Source organism: Antedon bifida, chromosome 9 (genome assembly GCF_963402885.1).
Source record: "Antedon bifida chromosome 9, ecAntBifi1.1, whole genome shotgun sequence".
Lineage (NCBI taxonomy): Eukaryota > Metazoa > Echinodermata > Crinoidea > Comatulida > Antedonidae > Antedon > Antedon bifida.
Window position 1 is genome coordinate 11,034,220 of NC_136234.1, and position 24,126 is coordinate 11,058,345.

The 24,126-nt window shown below is 31.1% G+C and overlaps 3 protein-coding genes across 3 annotated transcripts in view; 2 read left to right on the forward strand and 1 right to left on the reverse strand.

Annotated features, from left to right (window-relative positions):
* Nucleotides 1-24,126, reverse strand: part of LOC144852719 (uncharacterized) — a 100,648-nt gene that overhangs the window by 22,380 nt on the left and 54,142 nt on the right. The gene's annotated exons all lie outside the window — the stretch shown is intronic.
* Nucleotides 1,018-24,126, forward strand: part of LOC144852728 (ficolin-2-like) — a 53,745-nt gene continuing 30,636 nt past the window's right edge. Inside the window, exon 1 of the mRNA XM_078710687.1 lies at nucleotides 1,018-1,274. Coding sequence (XP_078566813.1) covers nucleotides 1,076-1,274 — 199 coding nt within the window. The 5' untranslated portion in view covers nucleotides 1,018-1,075. The remainder of the gene's footprint in view (nucleotides 1,275-24,126) is intronic.
* Nucleotides 17,223-23,524, forward strand: LOC144852275 (ficolin-2-like). The gene is made up of 5 exons (XM_078710051.1): nucleotides 17,223-17,387; nucleotides 17,602-17,883; nucleotides 18,919-19,177; nucleotides 22,838-23,007; nucleotides 23,237-23,524. The coding sequence occupies exons 1-5, from the start codon at nucleotides 17,313-17,315 to the stop codon at nucleotides 23,507-23,509; spliced, it is 1,059 nt and encodes a 352-aa protein (XP_078566177.1). The 5' UTR covers nucleotides 17,223-17,312; the 3' UTR covers nucleotides 23,510-23,524.

A 24,126-nucleotide genomic window follows, 5' to 3' on the forward strand; every position in this document is an offset into this window, starting at 1 on the left:
GTTCTGGCAAGACACTGGTGTATTTACTATTATCATCTCTGGCACTCTCTGACAACTGTGTTGTATAGACTGAAGAATAATTTAATTGTTATAAAAAATGAATGAAAAAAACAGTTCTCAAGACACTCTAGTGTTAAAAAATTAGGAAATACAGTTTAAATTGGAAATATTCCATCACTCTTGTCTTTATAGTTTAAAGGATAAATGGAATGCTTGTAATTATGTAGACAATTCAATTATTTTATTTCAAGCATTCTGGCTCAAAAAATTTTCTTACTTGTCACATATAAAAAAGCATAGTAAAATATGATAAAACGGGTAAAATACAGACAGTACGACACCAAAAGGATAAAATAGAAATGCAACAAATAGGCCTACAAACATTTCATAAAAAGTAAAACATGGCAAGTAGTAAAAATATCATAAAATGATTAGAAAACAGTGTCATATGAAATTTGAGTAAAAAAAACAATATTCTTTCTCTACCATTCCTAGAAAATGTTGAACAAAAGAACAGTAAAAACCAGAAAAATCTGTTTTTTTATTGTTAGAAATCCAAATAAGATTCTCTTACCATAACCAATTGAGGGAAATAATAAAAGGAAAGCCATGATTCAGTTGATGTCTTAAATATATCATTTACTTTTTCCAAAAATACCCTAAATTTCTTTTACATATTAGTAACTGCCATCACAAATTGACATTGGTACTTTTTTCCTTTCCTTTCAATATTTGCTCAAATAAAGCATTGTCCAAGCATATTTTGTTTCCTCCTTACCATGTAGACACAAATTGAGGTCATTTAGATTTCCCATTTCTTATAATAGGTATACTTTTTATAAGCACATTTTTACCCACATTTAATATTTTGTGGTTTTTTCTGTGGAACAAATGAAAATATTAACATTTATTTTAAGAGTCAACTTAGAAGAAATTTTTATTTGAGAAGCTGTACATTTTAAAATACTTAAATTAAAATGTCAATGTGCTACACCACAATTGCACATTCCAAAATGGCTATAAATAGACATGACTTGGAACTACCATCCATAATCTGAGTGTGTTCTGGTGAGACATGACTCCTGGCTTTATTACTACTACTACATCATTTGAACTGAGAAGAGAAAAGATGCTGCTAAGATATTTCCTACTGTCACTGATGGTAGCTCTGGCATTCTCAGACAGCTATGTTGTAGATACTGAAGAACAGGATGGTGTTCCTCAATTACTGGTAGTTATTAAAAATGGATGTGGTGACGAGAAAGAAAGAAAAGGTAAAAATAATAATATATTTCTTCTGTTAAACTGGCTAAAATAATGTGGTAAAAGCTTTAGTTGTTTTTTAATTTGGTTGTTTTTTCAATTGATATTTATAATTAGAAACCTAATATTTGCATACATTTTTATAATTGTTTAAGGAATACAGACATTCAGTGATTATAGTTAACTTACTATAGTTACTCAATTAGATCCTAACTGTCCTTTTCAGTTTCTCCATAATGAGAACTAACACTTTCAATTTGAAATTGTTTAAAGATGTATTGTCCTTTTGACTAATAAAAAAAACATTTTTTTTTTTTTATATTTTGAAAAAAAGTTGGTCAATTTGAAGTATCATAATAGTTATTAACTTTCACCAAAAATTAGTCAAAAAAAAAATAATTTAACTGAAATACAGACGTTTTTTTGTTCAAAAAATAACTTTGACTTCCAGTCAAAGTTTTCGATCAAAACATTATCTCATAATGCAACGCGCTTATTTGGCTACTCTGTATGCATAATCATAAAACTTCCTCGCAATCTGTGTGAAAAACCTTCTCAACTGTGACGAGTTGTAAACAATCCTAATTTGCATCATGCATAATGCATACTCGTGGTTTGAAATCTTTGTTTACTTTCGCTCGTGACGATTTTCCAGACGAAATGTAATCAAATTAATTTACCTGTTAATTACGTAAACTTGTTGTTTTTGGCTCGAATTTTCGACCTAAAGTGAATAACTTTAATATTACTTTGATATGGCGAATTTAAATTTAGATATTTTTTTTTTCATTTTTTGTGTTTCAAGGGACAATACATCTTTAAGCCATAGAAAAAAAATCAGTGCTCAGAGTTAAGCTGTGAAGAAAAATTGTACACACTGCACATATTATTTATAGGCCTGCCATATGTCAAAAATCAAACATTTTGTACAAAAAGCTGACCAATGATTGGTATTGAATAAAACTCACTGTTATAAATTATGCAATGCCATGTGAGCCAATATACATTCGTGAGTTTTATATAGTTGCATATCTATGGTGAAATTATGTATTAGGCCAAAAAAAAAAAATTATTGTGTTGGCCACGCCCGACCGACCCTAAACTGCCGAAAATGAAAGTCGGCTTTTTTTTGTGAGCCAAACTGCAATTTTGAAATCAAATGGTGAAAAAATATTGTCTTATTCACCAAATTGGAGAACATATTTCACCTCCGCCGGACGTGTAAAAAAGAAGTGTGCAACCAACCGTGAATCAATCACGTGATAACCGGAATACGCGATTATTAATTTTTTGGGGATCCAAGTTTAAATTAAATAAACACTTTGATTACACAGTGGTTGAGACAGGTTTTTAATAGTTATCACATTTTTAAACACCCTCATAATTAATGGACTCTACCAATGTTGATCATCTGCAGCAAAAGAACAACAGATCGTACATCGCACGAGGTTGTTGATGCGGTGTTTTTTGGTTTTACTGTACAGTATACGATCCGATTTACGGACTTGTTAAATGATTTAAAAGGCATGGGTTCGCCAAGCAAGTAAGCCTAGGCCTATTACACGTTTAATAAAAATGTACCCAAGATTGTCGTAAGCTCTTTTGTTCAAACTTGTTATTTATATATCGATAATCCATCCGTTCCGGCATGCATGCTAGGCTTCTAGTCGGACCTCTAGCCTAGATCGATCGATGTCGCTGGTGGGGAATTTCCCCGTGATAAGAAATCGGCGAAATATGGCTCATAAAACGGCCTACATTTTAATGTTATATCTTTAATGCCAGTGTAATTACGTATGGATAATATAATATAATATCTAGAATAATATGTTAACTTGCGTAATGTAGCATTAACACGGAAATAGTTTATTTCGATCTTGATTGTGTTAAAATTGTCTTTAATTATTAAAAATGGTAGCTACTAGCTAGTAGGGCTAGCCTAGGCCTTTTTGCCTCAAAAAGCTAGGCCTACGTTTATTTAATAAACCTTTTTAAAACTTTTGTTGAAACAATTATAACTAGCGTGAGCCCAGGGTGCTATGAAAAGTGTTCAAAAGTCTTTTTGTATCAATTGTGTAAAGTGTTTATTATTTTGCCGGCAACACATTTTTGGTCTGAAAAAAAAAAAAAAAAAAAAAAAAACTTTTCCTACCGACCTACCCATTTTTTGGCCTTATAGAAATTACAAAGCAACTTTTTCTTCAACACATGTACCTCAAAAGGCGATCTTTAATATACATTTTTTTCAAGGTTATCCACGAGACTGCACTGACATACTTACGCAACAGTGAAGCAACAAGTGGTGCTTACATGATCAATATTCGTGATGGAGTTGAACCATTCCGAGTTTACTGCGATATGGACACTGATGTAGGCGGATGGATGGTAGGCTTAATTACTGTTTTGGGCCCAATTACCACTAATAGTTTTAATAAAAAGTTTTATGATGATGATATTACATATAATTTAACAAAAGTTGTCCCTATCTCAACAGTACAACAATGTAAAAAAAGTTTAATGTTTTAGTTGAGGAGCCAGAAAGGGTTGTCCTGCACCCTCTAGCAAACTTTATTATTCTTTATTTCAAGCCAACAGTGTAAAACACCAATAACAGGTTGAAAATAAAATAACTAAACTATAAAATATAAGCCAATACAAATATATACAAAAATGTAAAGATTATTTAAATAATTTCATTAATAATACATTTAAATTGAGAGAAATTACAGTTAAAGATATCTAAAGAATTATTTTTTAAAAGACATGAATTGTACAAAGACTATGTTAACAAGGTTTTTTTTGCTTCCTTATATCAATACCAATCAATTTTTTGCTGTTGGCCGAAAAAAAAAAATGTGTATACTTGGTCACTACAGGGGCCAAAAGGTCAATATGGTCAAAGTTAAGACTTAAAGGGGGGTTCCGGGTTTAAAATGAATAGTAAAAAATGTAAAATATATTTGTTTGTCTCTTGAACGGTAAAAGTTTCAATTTATATAAGCGCCCAGTGAAGCAGAACGAAGGCTGTGAAATGAGGCCAGATTACAAGTGCAGCTACGGCAAAATCACACTGTGGTTACAGAATAGGAAATTCGTGAAATGGTCAATCTTCCGACGACTCGTTATCATTAACCATATCAATTACTTTTGTAAAATTATACTTATCTGATGTAATTTTAGTCGGTCTTCCCATTTATAAAGTCAATTTTTTATGAAAATCCATCAAAACAGTGAAAAATTAGATATGTTTGCACTTTACGTTTGCCGATTTTCGCACTGACAATAGGGAAAGCCTTCAAAATCAATGAAGCGTAACGTATACATTCCTGAGCGAGGAGAGCGAGACGACGATACACGTGCTCTCTCTCTGCCCATGCCTGGCATCGTCACGTGATAAGCAGATACAATATACAATACCAAACTGGTCGGGTCGAGTATACCCCGTCTATAATCACAACATGAACGATGTACAGTATTTGATTGAAGGTCGACTCGACCTACCGGAATGGTATAGATAATATAGCTCGAATGAGAGAGTTGGAATATTTGTAAACATAAGTATTGCTAATTTTAAAAAGTGTAGCCTATAGTAAAAGGCCTGGTAGCATAGGGTCTACTACACTAGCTAGCTAAATTTTTAACTGGGCCGGATCGGCTAGGTCTCCTTCCTACTACCTGGTCTACTTGCTTGATGCAGTATCCGCTTTTTTGGAGAGTAAACTAGGCCTATTTTAGGCCTACTTATTAGACGATCGGGACACCATACGTACGGAAGGCGATCGGACCTCATTTTGCCTCAATATTTACAGCCGATTTTGTAGAACATTTTAGGTTTAGATTGTTTAGGAGTTTGGTTGATAGGATGGGTTTGGAATCCACTGAGTTTTGTTATTCATGGGCCAATCGTTTAGTAGTAGGCTAGCTAGGCCCATGATGGCCCCAATGTTTTAACGTAGCCATCGTGGCATGGAATCCCTAGTCAGAAATGGCTCTCACCCATGAATAAAATGATTTAGGCTAGGCCTAGCCTAGTACGTGAAGCCGATATACGATCTGTACTATTCGAGGTATAAAAATAGTATAATTTATGACTCCGTAATCTGTACTAGTAAATTTTGTATTTCATTAAATGTCAAATAAATATATGCTACTACTGTTATTATTACACTTTAGGCCTAGCTTAGAAAATCTACAAAAAATGTATTTCACAATGATCGGGTGGTCGTCGTTTGACAGGGGAGAGAGCTAGAGATGCAAGTTGACAAACACAACGTACAAGCTTGACGTCGCGAGTTTGGAATCCACTGATGACGTGATTTTGTGAATATCTCATGAATATTAATGAGCTTCCCTAAGCTGCTGAAAAACAGACTTTCCATGAATTTACCCTAAAATGTATATGAAATTTAATTTTTTTAATTTCTCGTTATTACTTCTTCATTCTGACATGTCTATATTGTTATAATATTTTTTATTTAATAAATAAACGATATTTAAAAGCAATTTTAAACCCAGAATCCCCCTTTAAATAAAGACATAAATTGGTAACTACTGGGTGTATTAGAATATTTTTTGTGACAAACTACTCAGAAGACCCATATTTCTATTAATTGTAGTGGGCAACTTTTGCCAAAAGTGGATGGGAACCCCTTTTCTGACCACTGGTCAAGAAATTGACCATACTGTATGAATATCTCAGAAAGTGACAATTGTGGTCTCAAATTACTCGCAAAGTATATGTTTATATTTGTTCTAATGTAATAAAAATCATAAAACTGTCAATAAACCCCTAAGTAATTTTGATCTTTGACATAGCAGGCAAAAACATTTTTGGCTTAGACAAACACTTTTCATATCTCAGAAATATAGGAAATACATAGAATAGAAATACACAAAATGTTAAAAAAACACCTTATTTTGACATTTAACCTATAGCTGGCACAAACATTTTTGCGTGCAGCACATAATTTACATTTTTAATGACTAGCGAATATTGTCCTCCTTAATATCAAAACACACTCGTATCACACCTCAGCTCCACTGTGTTAAGATTGAGTAATGACATTTTGAAAATATAGACTAGTTGGCCAGAAATTTAGTAAGAATTATATGAAAGTTCCAGCTTGGAGTCAATAGCATAAAACCTTAAAAAGATATTTGAATCTGAAATATAGACATAGGTCGAGTTTTTTTTTAATGAGGGTGATCCATCCAGCAATTGCTGATCATTAGGGACCCTCAGAGGTTCACAAGACAAACATATACACTAGATGCTCTATATAAACAAAGTCTTATTACAAGTCTTTAGGAGTGGAGTTGTAATTTTGTCCTTTTAATTTATGGAGAGGGAAAGTTACGTCATCCCACACACTCTCCAGACTGCTCAAATCATCATCCTGTAATACCAAATTTAACTCTTGCAATATTTCACTTTAAAACACCCAGTTTTTTCTTGCTTGTGTTTAAAATTATGAAAATCTAAAGACAGATCAAAGTAAACCATTACTAGTATGACTACAGTATTTTATTTACTCCTTTTTCCTTTTTATTGGAATTACTATTAATTTAAGAAATACATGAATAAAAATTGCATAGTAAACCATCATGCTACATCAGTGCACATGTTATTTTAATAAAAACTATCCTAAATCCTAAATATAGGTGTGTGAATAAAGATTACTAAGCAACTAATTTACATATTTTTGTTTATTTGTACTAAAAAGATTCAATATAACTAAGTATGTTGTATCAAACAGCTTATTGTAATAGAGGGAAACATTGGAACATCTGACCAAAACAAACCTAAGTTCTTTAGAATGTTTGTATTATTAATATTTATAGTTTTAGTTTTAATTAAAATCACATATACTGATGTAGTATGATGTTTAATTAGGTTCACTGTGCAATTTTCATAATAAACATGGTAAGCTTCTTAATTAGTGTTAATAATAAACACTCTTTTTATAACATAAGTCATACTACGGTTGACTTTGATTTGTTTTTATTGTTCAACTATGGTGAAAAAATATGTAACAGTATACTGTATAGCAATTGCCATTCATTTACCGGAGTTCTTTAAATTGTTAAACAGTGATTAATTTAGATTGTAATTATAATACTAAATATTAATATTGATCTTGGTGATGAAAGATTTAACTGTGATGTTATTCATTAGAATGAATAGAATTATCTACTGAGGACAAAGTACTGTATTCATAGTATATACCATACTCACACGACAGTCACTGAGATATAATAGAAAATTAAAAATAAAGGGTTTTCTTTTGTTAATTTAGCTAAATATTTGTATGGAGTTTCAAAACTTGTTACTTCGTCTTAATTTAATTTCAGACCAAAACTATCACTTTGTGACCTGGTTGCTAAATATTCGTATGGCCATTTTCTTGACCAGTGGTCATGATATGTCTTTTGGCACTTGTTCATTAAGGTGATATCAATACGAGTGTATTTTGATATTAAGTAAGTAATTCGCTAGTTATTAAAAATGTAAATGTCCACAAAAATGTTTGTACCAGCTATAGGTTAAATGTAAAAATAAGGTGTTTTTTTAATTGTGTATTTCTATTGTATTAGAGCAAATATAAATATATACTTTGCTTTTTTGAGAATAATTTGAGACTAAAATTATTACTTCCTGACTGAGATATTGATATGGACATTTTCTTGACCAATGGTCAAAAGTAAAGTTTCACGGTCATTTTTGGCAAAGGTTTCCATTAGAGTGAATAGAAATATGTATCTTCTGAGTATTTTGAGACAAATTACGACCATATCTGAGGTATAAACAGTGTGCTCTAAGCCAAAAATGTTTGTGCCGGCTATATGTCAAAGGTCGAAATTAGGGGTTTATTGAATGTTTTATGATTTTTATTACATTAGAACAAATATAAAAATATACTTTGCGAGTAATTTTATACCACAATTATCATTTTCTGACCAGTGGTTGCTGAGATATTCATATGGCCAATTTCTTGACCAGTGATCAGAAAAGGAGTTCACTTTTAGCAAATGTTGCCCACTACAATTAATAGAAATATGGGTCTTCTGAGTAGTTTGTCACAAAAAATATTCCAATACACCCAGTAGTTACGCCAAGTCTTAACTTTGACCTTATTGACCTTTTGGCCCATGTACTGACCAATCATCCCAAATTTTTTTCGGCCAACAGCAAAAAACTAATTTGTATTGATATAACAAATCAAAAAAACGTTGTTAACTTAGTTTGCTAGAGGGTGCAGGTAAACCCTTTCTGGCTCCCCAACTATTTAGCATATTTAAATGCTTTTGTTTAGGTCTTTCAAAGACGAGAAGATGGATCCATGAATTTTTATAGAAATTGGGCAGCATACAAGGCAGGGTTTGGGAATGTTAATAGTGAGCATTGGCTTGGTAATGATAACATTCATCGCCTTACATCTGATGGTCACTTTGAAATGAAATTGGCCTACGCTCACTATGGCAACTTTCGTATAGGTGATGAGGGAAGCAACTACAAACTGATATGTAGTAACTACAGTGGTAATGCAGGTAAGGTCTTGTTTTCACACGTTTGGCTCATCTACAGTACATTCTGGTTCAACACTTTAAATACTGTATGTACAGTGGAATATAGTATTAATAATCAAACATTATATAGCACCAATTTCAAAACAATGATCAAAGACGCATACTCTGAAATTTTCTAAATAAATGAGTTTTAAAATTAATTTTAAATAGGTAAAAAGTGGGTGAAAGTTTAAATGTATAGACTAAAAAAAATTAGCAAAATAATGAAAATTATAAGAGTTTGGTTAAAGAAACCAGAACTAATGCACTGTGTACTCTAGTGTGAAATATACAAATTACTATGAAATAAAGAATAAATGTGGGACACACCCACTGAAAAAAAAGACATCTAATAATAAATAATTTATTTTTTATTTTTTTCATAAAAACAGTTGCATGTCACAAATATGATATCTCATGGCCTCACGGCCAAATTGCGCATGATTTTTAAAGTGATAATAAACATCAAAAACACAGGAGAGGGAAACATGGTCAGTCAAACACTCTAAAATTGTTAACATGAGAACAATTTCAGACATCAGGGATTGCAAAATTCAATTTTATATGCCTATTAAGTCACAGAAACAAATGGGACAAAATTATACATAATATATTAATCACTTATCGAAATATTACATCCTCTATTACTGCACTGAGAGAATCAAAGCTGGAAGATATATTGGAATATTCCTTTATCATTCAATACATTTGAATAAACATTGTACAACTTTTGTTTATTGGTCAACATTAAATGTTGTAGTCAATTAATTTCAGCAATTAAAAATGTATAAATGAATAATTATTATATAAATATATAATTATTATATTGAGATTATGTGGGGTCGTATTCTTATTGAACCATAAACAGTGCATACTTTTGGAAAACATCCCTACTTGGGGCAACTCATGGTTCAACATAAATTTGTAATTGTTAATAACTAATTACTGTACAGTATCTATAAATCAACTTAACTATAGTAAGCCGAATTTCAATAGGTAGTAAATTAGGACGTACTATATACCAAAGTGCACATTATGTCCAATTTACTGAAATTAGGCTAGATTGTACTCAAGTGATATTTAAATATAATTATTATCTTTATTTTAGGTGATTCACTGACAGCACATAACAATCTCCAGTTTTCGACGTTTGACCAAGATCATGACACATCAGCCTCATCATGTTCTGTGTCATTAAAAGCAGCTTGGTGGTATGGTGGCTGTCATAGTTCAAATCTGAATGGATTGTACCTGGGTGGTACAACTGATCAGTATGCAAAAGGTGTGGTGTGGGGAAATTGGAAAGGGCACTACTATTCCTTGAAAACGACTGAGATGAAAATACGTAGAATTTAATGGTAGCATGATATAGTGAAGTTGATAACTTGAGTTAAACTCAGAGTATAATAATTAATTGAAAATTAATAAACTTCAGACACTTTCCCTATGTTTTTAAAAATGTATGTAAAATTAAATACTATTAATGTGAAAAATAAGTTGATTCTAATAATTTAATCAGGCCGCTATAAATACTAGCATGCATCATGCACAGATTGATATTTTCGTTTTGTTTCTGTGATGCAATATATCGTGAAGGGAAAATATAGAAGAACAGTATTTCCCCGATTTTTAACAGATCCTGTAAAAAAAAGCACAATTCAGCTACAAGAAAACACCAGGCTAGGTCTACAGTTAGCACACAATGTTCATACGTTACTGACATAAGCCCTGTCTACTAGGTCATTCAACACAAGCTATTAGGTAATACTAGCAGGAACCTGTGCTCCGCACGGTCTTTATCTGCCTTACTATGTGGTTATAAACTTCACATGGGAGGAGTAAGTATAATAAATAATAATATATGATAAAAGTACTCTGACAATTTGTTAAAATAAAAAAAAATTGTATCAAGAATAAAATTTGCAAACATTGATTTTTTTTTTTACACTATTCCTTGACTTTGAAATATCTGTAAGCTAAAAATTGAAAGCAATACTGGATATGGAACTTTAGACTTTACTTTGACTGTTCAGACTTTATAAAAATAGAAGACGCTAAAGAAATATTGTGCTGTGTGAATATTATACTATGGTGCGCATCAGAAATTGACAATGTGCATGTACATAAGAGGGACATGCAGTTTAAAATATTTCAATGATAAAATAAAAAAAAAATGGTAATTTATAGTGAGATGTATTAAATGATACAGCTGCTTACGGACTTAAAATAAACACAAAAAACAACAATATGCTTTATTTAAACGCGAAAACTTGGCTCAACTAGCAGTTGTTTTTCTGCAAGGCCGTGTATAAAAACAAAAAGTTCATCAGATAAACATTGATAGGTGCTTGTGAAAAAATTACACCTTCATTCTGTGACGCTTCTCTTCAGGCATATGGTATTTAGACGGCGATAATAAAATCGTTGGGTTTGTAGCCTCAAAGACTAAATTCTAGTGCTATATTTGGACTTAGGTTAGCGAAAGCTGTGGCAATGGATATTAAATGTTCACCAGACTGTGATCAGACTGAACGATACTTTAATGTCCGTTCACTTGTTTAACTACACGTGCCCCACATTTGGACATTTCTCAAGTTTTATAGATTTTGTAGTAGAAGGGTTGTAGTAGAAGGGGTCAGCCAAAACTTGTACTGTCAGACAATGGTACAAATTTTGTTGGGGTAAAAGGGAATTAAGTAAAGTAATGGAAATTTTGGATTTTAGTAAAATTAAAAACCATATGACTCATGAAGGAATTGGATGGAGTTTTAATCCACCTTTAAATCCACATTGCACATGTCTAAAGAAAGTCTAATTAAATCATCCAGTTAATTAGTTAAAGTTAATGATATTGTTATTGTAAAAGATAGATATAATGTGAGAGGACAATTGCCCAGCGGTGGGAGGCTGCAGGGGCTCTAGCCCCCTCGTTGGGGAGCCAAAGGCAAAAAGAGCCACCTTTTTAGGCCTCTAGGCTAGCTAGCTAGTTTTCTAACTTGTCTTAGCTCAACCCCACTATCGAGCTGGTCATAGATACCCCACGTCGGAAAGATCTTGGCGCCACCACTGCAATTGCCATGTAGAATACTTGTTATCCTGGATTAGATAACCATGTTAGAGTTGTTAAGTGGTGAATTCCTAAGAAATATTACGAAGATTTGTCATTTAGAAATGCTGCCGAGTTAGATTAAGCTGTTTGAATTGTAGTTATATGTGTTAAATGGAAAAATAATATATGTGATATAAAGTGAATATTAATTGAAAGAATAAAATGTTAAAATAAATAAAAGAAACAAGAATTAATTAATCAATGAATTGTACATAGATAAAATTAATTAAAAGAAACAAGATTTATTCAATGAATTGTACATACATAAAAATAAAATATAAACAAATAAAAAAAAATTAATTAAAAAATGAAAAATCGAAATATTTATTTAAGTTCATTAAAGAAATATATAAATGAGAAGAAATTGAAACAAAATAAACAATGTATGGTAATAGACAAGGAGGGGGACAATGTTCAGAAGAATAGTTGTATTGTAATTGTTGCATGAATTCTTTCTTAGATGGTTGAACACCTTTCTGTAAATTAGTTACGAACGTGTATGCACGGCGTAGCGTGTGTTCAGTTCAGTTCTTTTTGTTGTTGCAGGCGAAAATGTATTCGATTATTGCAACAGTTTAACACACTTTGTTCGCTCTTCAATTGTGAAGATTAAATTTCGGAGTAAACCTGTCACTATCCGACAGGGTTTACTAAATATATTGCATAAAACAAACAATAGGTGTAATTATTTAATTAATATTTTATATCTTGCCCTTGAATAATATTAAATTCTCAAAAAAAAAAGTTTCAAGGTATGGAAGACGGTATGGTAACAAATTTGTGTTTGAACATATTGTTCCAATTTCCCTTAGGATAACAATATTTGTAATATTTTTATTTGTTTATGGATTATGAAATTTTCAATTTATGACTTACCTTGTAATACTATGTTTGAACACGAACCTTTTATGACTTTATCTTGTAATACACTAGTACAATACCTTACATGACTTATCTTGTAATATGTTCGTACACTACCTTTTTATGATTACTATTAAGTTCAAACACGAACCTTTCATGACTTAACTTATAAGTTCAAACACAAACATTTTATAACTTGCCATGAAATAAGTTCAAACACGAACCTTTCATAACTTAACTTATAAGTTCAAACATGAACATTCTATAAATTATCTAGAAATAACTTTGCACAAAATTTATGTTAAATATTGTACTACATTGCACTATTTTAGAGTATGACCCTTTCACAAATTATCTTGCATTACATTAAAAAACAAACTGTTATGTAATAGGTGCTGAAAAATGACTTGTAATGTTCAAGTATGACAGGAATAATATTATTTTGTAATCTTTATGTTTGTAATAGATAGATATGCTTGTGATTTTGTTATGCATTTAAAAAACATACTACAGATTGACAAAATCTACAAAAACCTACTCAAATCAGATCAACAAAACATTTCAAAGGTGCCTCAACAGTCAAAAATATCTATGCATTTTGTATTATTTGTATAAAAATCTGGATCTGCTGCTCCAGACTAATAGGGTAGGGTAGGGGTAGGATATTTTAAAAATACTAATTAAAAATAGACACTACTCACACAGAGGCAGAATCGCATATGTAACTATAAATGCACTTTATGCACTAAATGAATTAAATTACCATCAAAGGTGACAGTTTATGTTATTTTGTATTATTAAAATGTTTATTCACTTTTCAATTTTTTTTAAGGACTCGATAAAACAAAATTCCTACGTTGTCATTTTAAAATGCCAGAAAACAAGATTTTATATATAGCAAATAAACCTGTTTAATGTTAAAACAACTTTTTAAAGATTATCCACGAGACTGCACCAACATACTTGAACGCAACAGTAAAGCAACAAGTGGTGCTTACATGATCAATATTCGTGATGGAGGTGATCCATTCCAAGTTTACTGCGATATGGACACTGATGGAGGTGGATGGACGGTAGGTTTAATCAATAAGACACATAATATTCATGGATGCATATACATAAAACTGGAGCAATTAGTTGGGTGGAGAAAAGAAATGTAGTAAAAGTAGATCAGAAAATGAAAAATAAGCAACACATTTTCTGTACCTCGAAACATTGCAGTATAGGAATAGTACATTTTCAATATCCTTGGAATAAATGTATTTTGTTAGCTTTCTATTACAATTGTTATTCTATTTTATGAAGGTTTTTCAGAGACAAGAAGATGGATCTATGGATTTCTAAAAAAATTGGGCAGCATACAAGACAGGGTTTGGGAATGTTAATGGTGAGCATTGGCTTGGTAATGATAACATTTATCGTCTTACGTCGTCGGATGGTCACTTTGAATTGAACATGTCAACATTTGAAGGAGGATCAGCATACACTCACTATGACAACTTTCGAATAGGTGATGAGAGAAGTAACTACAAACTGACATTTGGCACTTACAGTGACAATGCAGGTAGGGTTTTTAGCTAATTATTGTCTAATGTTAATGTTCCCACCTAACTCTCATACTTCTTTAATCTACACTATTCAATTATCTAATGATCTTTTATCCTACCATGCTTTTGCCATTGCCAAGAGCTTGGCTATATCTGTCATTTCGAAACTAGGGATTGAGTTTACTTAAAAATCCACAATTTATATATAATTTTTATATATAAAAAACTTTTGTAAAGTAATGGTTTTTGCTTCACTTTGATATTTATTTGTTGTAATTCAATGTAAACTAATATTTATTTTATTGATATTTGTATACCCATTTGTACTGTCAACACAGCCTTGTATAGTAACACCAAATAATAGTGAAACAAACTATTGTGTTTAAAGAAAGTTATAATAATAATTATAAAAATAAAAACAAAAATAATAATACCACCAACTTACTATTTATTACTATTTAACATCTATATTCAGTTTACTAACAAATTGACTTGATTTCTTTAATATTTCATATAACGGCACTTTATCTTCCACAAGATTTATATACTATATATAACATGTTTTTATTTTTCATAAGGTAGAGTTACTTTAATTTTATTATTGAGGATATTACGTTATATGCTGATGAGTGCCATGTACTCTTAAAATGCATGTTTAAGTACGAAATTCATTCTGCCATTTTGTATATATCAACTTAAGACTTATGGGATAGGCATACATACTGATATACTGAATGATATATTCCATTAGATATTATTTGTTTAATTTATTAGTTATTTCCATGTTTCATGGATTATATTGTTTGTATAATAGATTTGTATTACACAAAGTGCTTACAAACGCTAATTTAGAATCAACCATTTATGTAGCCCACTTGACTGCTAGGAAACTCCCAGCTGAAAATGAAAAAATAAATAGAGCTGACTGGTGCTACCTTCCATTAATTGATTACGGTTTTCTGATACTAAGACACGACTCCCGGCTTATATATCAGACAGGTAGTTTGGTGACTGTGACGGTAAAACAGAATGCTAGGAAGATGTTTCCTACTGTCACTGCTGGTGACTCTGGCACTTAGCTATGTTGTAGAGAATGAAGAACTGGATGGTGTTTCTCAATTAATTGTTATAAAAAATGAATGTGGCGATGAGACAAAAGGAAAGGGTATGGCATTCTTTATAATATATATATATCCTAGAGTTGTTGAGGGATATAGACTTATAGTTATATTTAGTTCATATTTGTGTCGTCATCTCTCATTTTGTATATAATTTACATGTTCCACAATAGTTTTTAATCAACACTATTTCAAAGAGAAAAATATTAAAGTCATATACTTTAAAGAAAGTCATAAAGGTTAATGTTAAGTCCATGTTTGAACTTATTACAAGTTCAGTCCTAAATGGTTAATTCTAACTTATTACAAGATAAATCATAAAATGTTTGTTTTCAAACTTATAAAAGATAGTCATAGGTTTGTTCAAATGCATTACATGATAGTTCTAAAAATGTTAATGTTTGAACTTAATATTACACATTAAGTAATGAAACATGTGTCCAAATATACAAATATATTAGCAAATAAAACGATTACATAATATTGTCGAACACGAACCTTTATGTTTTTGTAAGTGCTATTCCAAATATTAAGTTGATCTGTGTGTTTAAAATATAACAATATAATTACTGATCTGTATCTTTAACCAGGTGGTAGTTTATGCAAATTAGAACTTACTATGCTGTATGCTTGTGCAGTGATTAGTTCACTTGTGATATGTAGCTTGTTGGGTAAAACACAAGAACAACTTAGCCTAAAGTTAGACTGAGGTTAAGAGACTTACTAAAGTTAGAGTGAGGCCTAGTTTATAAATGCCTTCACTTTAGAAGCCTAAAGTTAGACTGAAATGCTAAACTATCTTTATAGAATGACGTATTATATAGTTTTAGAGGCTATACTTTAGCACAGCCTAAAGTTTTAATGAGGTCTGGAGTTTTAGTTTAGTCGTAGGCCTACCTAGTAAGACACTGGCATATTTATTTATTTTATTTATTTATTTATTCAAGATCCAACATATCAAGAAAAACACCAATACAGGATCGCCATAAAATATACATTTGATTTACTGTACATAAAAAAGGAAAACAAACAGATTTATATATTATTAAAAATGACATTAAAGACAGATACAACTAAAAATATCGATGTAAGGAAACATTTGAACTAAATTATTATATGAATGGGCAACCCGACGAAAAATACTGTTTTTACATATATTAACACGAGAAAACTGTACTTTTAACAAATTATATACAAAGTTTACGCACAGGGACACGAATATGAAGTTGAGAGACAAATTTACAATCAAACTTTGAATTTAGGCATTTAAAAAGAAAGATCATGTTGGTTTGTGTGCGTCTAGTACTTTGCAAGAATTTACTGGTGTTAAGCCAACCAGCTGCTGGGCCAAGGAATTTTATGAATTTAGTATGAATCCGATTCTTGTGGCATGTATTTGGGATATTGAGTTGTAGATAACAGAAGGACGGAGTAATTAATGAGGTATAAAGGTCAAATTTAGCAGGAGGTGAAAGATATTTGCAATGTCGCCACATCAGCCCGAGCAGCCGGTTCGCTATTTTAACCATAGAATCCACATGAGTAGAAAAAGTTAATTTTTCATCCATGTGAATGCCAAGATCGCGGTGCACTTCAACCCTTTCCAGATAATCACTATTAATTTTGTAATCATAGGCGACAAGATTTTCTTTCTTTTTTAAGGAACATGTTAAAACTTAACATATCTTTGTTAGCACTTTATTTATATACTCCTTTACTTTGTCAATCAACCAATTATTTTTTAACTATTGTGTAGACTATTATTTATTTGTAAATCTTTTCAAAGGTTATCCACAGGATTGCACCACCATACTTGAGCGCAACAGCAAAGCCAAAAGTGGTGCTTACATGATCAATATTCATGATGGAGGTGAACCATTCCGTGTTTACTGCGATATGGACACTGAAGGAGGTGGATGGACAGTAAGGCTAATAGACTGGGGCTATATTTAGGTTTAATTTACTGTAAGAGTATCAAGTATATTGAAATAAACATTTCAGTGACACCTAGGCCTACAGTGCAATTGATACGAATACTATTAAACATAATTTCAATCTTCCAAATTCCTGCTATTAACATATCAGCATTTTATTATATTTTAACAGTTTCTTTTGTTTTAAACCTTTGTTTGTAAAGGTCTTTCAAAGACGAGAAGATGGATCCATGAATTTCTATAGAAATTGGGCAACATACAAGGCAGGGTTTGGGAATGTTAATAGTGAGCATTGGCTTGGTAATGATAACATTCATCGCCTTACGTCTGATGGCCACTTTGAATTAAGAGTGGACATGTCCACCTTTGAAGGAGAATCGGCCTACGCACACTACGGCAACTTCAGAATAGGTGATGAGGGAAGTAACTACAAACTGATATGTGGTAACTACAGTGGTAATGCAGGTAAGGACTTGCTTTCACACGTTTGGCTCATCTACAGTACATTCTGGTTCAACACTTTAAATACTGTATGTACAGTGGAATATAGTATTAATAATCAAATATTAAATAGCACCAATTTCAAAACAATGATCAAAGACGCATACTCTGAAATTTTCTAAATAAATGAGTTTTTAAATTAATTTTAAATAAGTAAAAAGTGGGTGAAAGTTTAAATGTATAGACTAAAAAAAATTAGTAAAATAATGAAAATTATAAGAGTTTGGTTAAAGAAACCAGAACTAATGCACTGTGTACTCTAGTGTGAAATATACAAATTACTATGAAATAAAGAATAAAAGAATAAATGTGGGACACACCCACTGAAAAAAAAGACATCTAATAATAAATAATTTATTTTTTATTTTTTTCATAAAAACAGTTGCATGTCACAAATATGATATCTCATGGCCTCACGGCCAAATTCGCTCATGATTTTTAAAGTGATAATAAACATCAAAAACACAGGAGAGGGAAACATGGTCAGTCAAACACTCTAAAATTGTTAACATGAGAACAATTTCAGACATCAGGGATTGCAAAATTCAATTTTATATGCCTATTAAGTCACAGAAACAAATGGGACAAAATTATACATAATATATTAATCACTTATCGAAATATTACATCCTCTATTACTGCACTGAGAGAATCAAAGCTGGAAGATATATTGGAATATTCCTTTATCATTCAATACATTTGAATAAACATTTTACAACTTTTGTTTATTGGTCAACATTAAATGTTGTAGTCAATTAATTTCAGCAATTAAAATGTATAAATGAATAATTATTATATAAATATATAATTATTATATTGAGATTATGTGGGGTCGTATTCTTATTGAACCATAAACAGTGCATACTTTTGGAAAACATCCCTACTTGGGGCAACTCATGGTTCAACATAAATTTGTAATTGTTAATAACTAATTACATTAGGACGTACTATATACCAAAGTGCACATTATGTCCAATTTACTGAAATTAGGCTAGATTGTACTCAAGTGATATTTAAATATAATTATTATCTTTATTTTAGGTGATTCACTGACAGGACATAACAATCTCCAGTTTTCGACGTTTGACCAAGATCATGACACATCAGCCTCATCATGTTCTGTGTCATTAAAAGCAGCTTGGTGGTATGGTGGCTGTCATAGTTCAAATCTGAATGGATTGTACCTGGGTGGTACAACTGATCAGAATGCAAAAGGTGTGGTGTGGGGAAATTGGAAAGGGCACTACTATTCCTTGAAAACGACTGAGATGAAAATACGTAGAATTTAATGGTAGCATGATATAGTGAAGTTGATAACTTGAGTTAAACTCAGAGTATAATAATTAATTGAAAATTAATAAAATTCAGACACTTTCCCTATGTTTTTAAAAATGTATGTAAAATTAAATACTATTAATGTGAAAAATAAGTTGATTCTAATAATTTAATCAGGCCGCTATAAATACTAGCATGCATCATGCACAGATTGATATTTTCGTTTTGTTTCTGTGATGCAATATATCGTGAAGGGAAAATATAGAAGAACAGTATTTCCCCGATTTTTAACAGATCCTGTAAAAAAAAGCACAATTCAGCTACAAGAAAACACCAGGCTAGGTCTACAGCTAGCACACAATGTTCATACGTTACTGACATAAGCCCTGTCTACTAGGTCATTCAACACAAGCTATTAGGTAATACTACTGTAGCAGGAACCTGTGCTCCGCACAGTCTTTATCTGCCTTACTATGTGGTTATAAACTTCACATGGGATAATAATAATATATGATAAAAGTACTCTGACAATTTGTTAAAATAAAAAAAAATTGTATCAAGAATAAAATTTGCAAACATTGATTTTTTTTTTACACTATTCCTTGACTTTGAAATATCTGTAAGCTAAAAATTGAAAGCAATACTGGATATGGAACTTTAGACTTTACTTTGACTGTTCAGACTTTATAAAAATAGAAGACGCTAAAGAAATATTGTGCTGTGTGAATATTATACTATGGTGCGCATCAGAAATTGACAATGTGCATGTACATAAGAGGGACATGCAGTTTAAAATATTTCAATGATAAAATAAAAAAAAATGGTAATTTATAGTGAGATGTATTAAATGATACAGCTGCTTACGGACTTAAAATAAACACAAAAAACAACAATATGCTTTATTTAAACGCGAAAACTTGGCTCAACTAGCAGTTGTTTTTCTGCAAGGCCGTGTATAAAAACAAAAAGTTCATCAGATAAACATTGATAGGTGCTTGTGAAAAAATTACACCTTCATTCTGTGACGCTTCTCTTCAGGCATATGGTATTTAGACGGCGATAATAAAATCGTTGGGTTTGTAGCCTCAAAGACTAAATTCTAGTGCTATATTTGGACTTAGGTTAGCGAAAGCTGTGGCAATGGATATTAAATGTTCACCAGACTGTGATCAGACTGAACGATACTTTAATGTCCATTCACTTGTTTAACTACACGTGCCCCACATTTGGACATTTCATTTTATAGATTTTGTAGTAGAAGGGTTGTAGTAGAAGGGGTCAGCCAAAACTTGTACTGTCAGACAATGGTACAAATTTTGTTGGGGGTAAAAGGGAATTAAGTAAAGTAATGGAAATGTTGGATTTTAGTAAAATTAAAAACCATATGACTCATGAAGGAATTGGATGGAGTTTTAATCCACCTTTAAATCCACATTGCACATTAAAGACACTAAAGAAAGTCTAATTAAATCATCCAAAAAAAATCAATGATTGCAATATTAGGCAAGGATAATAGCAAAATTAACCTTAGAAAGAACTTATGAAACATTTTTGGAATAGATGGGTTAAAGAATGGCTACCTACAATGAATAAAAAAAAATGGAAAGATCACACTCATGACTTTAAAGTTAATGATATTGTTATTGTAATGTGAGAGGACAATTACCATTTTTAAAAAAAAAATTTTTTTTTTTTAAATTTTGCCCAGCGGTGGGAGGCTGCAGGGGCTCTAGTTGGGGAGCCAAAGGCAAAAAGAGCCACCTTTTTAGGCCTCTAGGCTAGCTAGCTAGTTTTCTAACTTGTCTTAGCTCAGCCCCACTATCGAGCTGGTCATAGATACCCCACGTCGGAAAGATCTTGGCCCCACCACTGCAATTGCCATGTAGAATACTTGTTATCCTGGATTAGATAACCATGTTAGAGTTGTTAAGTGGTGAATTCCTAAGAAATATTACGAAGATTTGTCATTTAGAAATGCTGCCGAGTTAGATTAAGCTGTTTGAATTGTAGTTATATGTGTTAAATGGAAAAATAATATATGCGATATAAAGTGAATATTAATTGAAAGAATAAAATGTTAAAATAAATAAAAGAAACAAGAATTAATTAATCAATGAATTGTACATAGATAAAATTAATTAAAAGAAACAAGATTTATTCAATGAATTGTACATACATAAAAATAAAATATAAACAAATAAAAAAAAATTAATTAAAAAATGAAAAATCGAAATATTTATTTAAGTTCATTAAAGAAATATATAAATGAGAAGAAATTGAAACAAAATAAACAATGTATGGGAATAGACTAGGAGGGGGACAATGTTCAGAAGAATAGTTGCATTGTAATTGTTGCATGAATTCTTTCTTAGATGGTTGAACACCTTTCTGTAAATTAGTTACGAACGTGTATGCACGGCGTAGCGTGTGTTCAGTTCAGTTCTTTTTGTTGTTGCAGGCGAAAATTTATTCGATTATTGCAACAGTTTAACACACTTTGTTCGCTCTTCAATTGTGAAGATTAAATTTCGGAGTAAACCTGTCACTATCCGACAGGGTTTACTAAATATATTGCATAAAACAAACAATAGGTGTAATTATTTAATTAATATTTTATATCTTGCCCTTGTATAATATTAAATTCTCAAAAAAAAAGTTTCAAGGTATGGAAGACGGTATGGTAACAAATTTGTGTTTGAACATATTGTTCCAATTTCCCTTAGGATAACAATATTTGTAATATTTTTATTTGTTTATGGATTATGAAATTTTCAATTTATGACTTACCTTGTAATACTATGTTTGAACACGAACCTTTTATGACTTTATCTTGTAATACACTAGTACAATACCTTACATGACTTATCTTGTAATATGTTCGTACACTACCTTTTTATGATTACTATTAAGTTCAAACACGAACCTTTCATGACTTAACTTATAAGTTCAAACACAAACATTTTATAACTTGCCATGAAATAAGTTCAAACACGAACCTTTCATAACTTAACTTATAAGTTCAAACATGAACATTCTATAAATTATCTAGAAATAACTTTGCACAAAATTTATGTTAAATATTGTACTACATTGCACTATTTTAGAGTATGACCCTTTCACAAATTATCTTGCATTACATTAAAAAACAAACTGTTATGTAATAGGTGCTGAAAAATGACTTGTAATGTTCAAGTATGACAGGAATAATATTATTTTGTAATCTTTATGTTTGTAATAGATAGATATGCTTGTGATTTTGTTATGCATTTAAAAAACATACTACAGATTGACAAAATCTACAAAAACCTACTCAAATCAGATCAACAAAACATTTCAAAGGTGCCTCAACAGTCAAAAATATCTATGCATTTTGTATTATTTGTATAAAAATCTGGATCTGCTGCTCCAGACTAATAGGGGTAGGATATTTTAAAAATACTAACTAAAAATAGACACTACTCACACAGAGGCAGAATCGCATATGTAACTATAAATGCACTTTATGCACTAAATGAATTAAATTACCATCAAAGGTGACAGTTTATGTTATTTTGTATTATTAAAATGTTTATTCACTTTTCAATTTTTTTTAAGGACTCGATAAAACAAAATTCCTACGTTGTCATTTTAAAATGCCAGAAAACAAGATTTTATTTAGCAAATAAACCTGTTCAATGTTAAAACAACTTTTTAAAGATTATCCACAAGACTGCACAGACTTACTTGAACGCAACAGTGAAGCAACAAGTGGTGCTTACATGATCAATATTCGTGATGGAGGTAAACCATTCAGAGTTTACTGCGATATGGACACTGATGGAGGTGGATGGACGGTAGGTTTAATCAATAAGACACATAATAGTCATGGATGCATATACATAAAACTGGAGCAAGTTGGGTGGAGAAAAGAAATGTAGTAAAAGTAGATCAGAAAATGAAAAATAAGCAACACATTTTCTGTACCTCAAAACATTGCAGTATAGGAATAGTACATTTTCAATATCCTTGGAATAAATGTATTTTGTTAGCTTTCTATTACAATTGTTATTATATTTTATGAAGGTTTTTCAGACACGAGAAGATGGATCTATGGGCTTCTATAGAAATTGGGCAGCATACAAGGCAGGGTTTGGGAATGTTAATGGTGAGCATTGGCTTGGTAATGATAACATTTATCGTCTTACGTCGGATGGTCACTTTGAATTGAACATGTCAACATTTGAAGGAAGATCAGCATACACTCACTATGACAACTTTCGAATAGGTGATGAGAGAAGTAACTACAAACTGACATTTGGCACTTACAGTGGCAATGCAGGTAGGGTTTTTAGCTAATTATTGTCTAATGTTAATGTTCCCACCTAACTCTCATACTTCTTTAATCTACACTATTCAATTATCTAATGATCTTTTATCCTACCGTGCTTTTGCCATTGCCAAGAGCTTGGCTATATCTGTCATTTCGAAACTAGGGATTGAGTTTACTTAAAAAGCCACAATTTATATATAATTTTTATATATAAAAAACTTTTGTAAAGTAATGATTTTTGCTTCACTTTGATATTTATTTGTTGTAATTCAATGTAAACTAATATTTATTTTATTGATATTTGTATACCCATTTGTACTGTCAACACAGCCTTGTATAGTAACACCAAATAATAGTGAAACAAACTATTGTGTTTAAAGAAAGTTATAATAATAATAATAATAAAAATAAAAACAAAAATAATAATACCACCAACTTACTATTTATTACTATTTAACATCTATATTCAGTTTACTAACAAATTGACTTGATTTCTTTAATATTTCATATAACGGCACTTTATCTTCCACAAGATTTATATACTATATATAACATGTTTTTATTCTTCATAAGGTAGAGTTACTTTAATTTTATTATTGAGGATATTACGTTATATGCTGATGAGTGCCATGTACTCTTAAAA

Excerpts from the sequence above, each read along its gene's own strand:
- LOC144852275 (XM_078710051.1), top strand. The coding sequence starts at position 17,313 with ATGATCAATATTCATGATGGAGGTGAACCATTCCGTGTTTACTGCGAT. Across the intron at positions 19,178-22,837 it reads AACGACTGAGATGAAAATAC|AAACCTGTTCAATGTTAAAA; the intron begins GTAGAATTTAAT and ends TATTTAGCAAAT. Across the intron at positions 23,008-23,236 it reads CTGATGGAGGTGGATGGACG|GTTTTTCAGACACGAGAAGA; the intron begins GTAGGTTTAATC and ends TATTTTATGAAG.